At 72.3% G+C, this 535-nt stretch overlaps 1 protein-coding gene across 1 annotated transcript in view; it reads left to right on the top strand.

Annotated features, from left to right (window-relative positions):
- rreb1a (ras responsive element binding protein 1a) overlaps positions 1-535 on the top strand; it is a 24,390-nt gene that overhangs the window by 18,163 nt on the left and 5,692 nt on the right. Inside the window, 2 exon segments of the mRNA XM_019890062.1 lie at positions 1-254; positions 333-534. The exon segment at positions 1-254 is cut by the window's left edge and continues 203 nt beyond it. Of these exon segments, the coding sequence (XP_019745621.1) occupies positions 1-254; positions 333-534 (456 nt within the window).

The raw sequence follows: 535 nt of genomic DNA, 5'->3' as shown, positions 1-535 counted from the left end.
CGCGTCCACGCTGCAGGGCCTGTCTCAGCGGGACGCCCTAAGCCTGCTGTCCCTGCAGCCCTTCCAGGCGGGCTTCCTCCTGCAGCCCGACGGCGCCGCCGCCACCGCCGCCGCCGTCAAAGCGGGCGAGGCGGGCGGCGTGGTGGAGCTGGCCGACATCCAGCAGATCCTCAAAGTGGCCGCCGCCGCGCCCAATCAGATGGGACTGGGCTTCCCCGCGCTGGCTAAAGGGGCAGGCTTCGCCGCGGGCCAAGGTGGGCATGGAGAAGGGCCTACTTTTGCATTGGGAACGCCGCCCGCCCGCCGCGTAACGCTGTGCGTTTGTGACGCAGGTCAAGTCCAGAACCAAAAGGCCATGCCGACGCTGAAGCCCAAGCCCCCCGTCACGCCGCGCTCCAGCCTGACGGCGAGCACGCCGCCGCCCCTGCAGAGCTCCCAGCGGGCGTCGCTGGGCTGCATCAGTCCCGGCCTGCCGCCGCCCACGCCGGCCCTCTTCAAGTCGCCCTCGTCGTCCTCGCCGCCGGCCGCCGCCACC

The sequence above is a fragment of the Hippocampus comes genome, unplaced genomic scaffold (assembly GCF_001891065.2).
Source record: "Hippocampus comes isolate QL1 unplaced genomic scaffold, H_comes_QL1_v1.1 scaffold185, whole genome shotgun sequence".
Classification (NCBI taxonomy): domain Eukaryota; kingdom Metazoa; phylum Chordata; class Actinopteri; order Syngnathiformes; family Syngnathidae; genus Hippocampus; species Hippocampus comes.
This window is presented reverse-complemented; position numbering and strand designations above follow the sequence as displayed.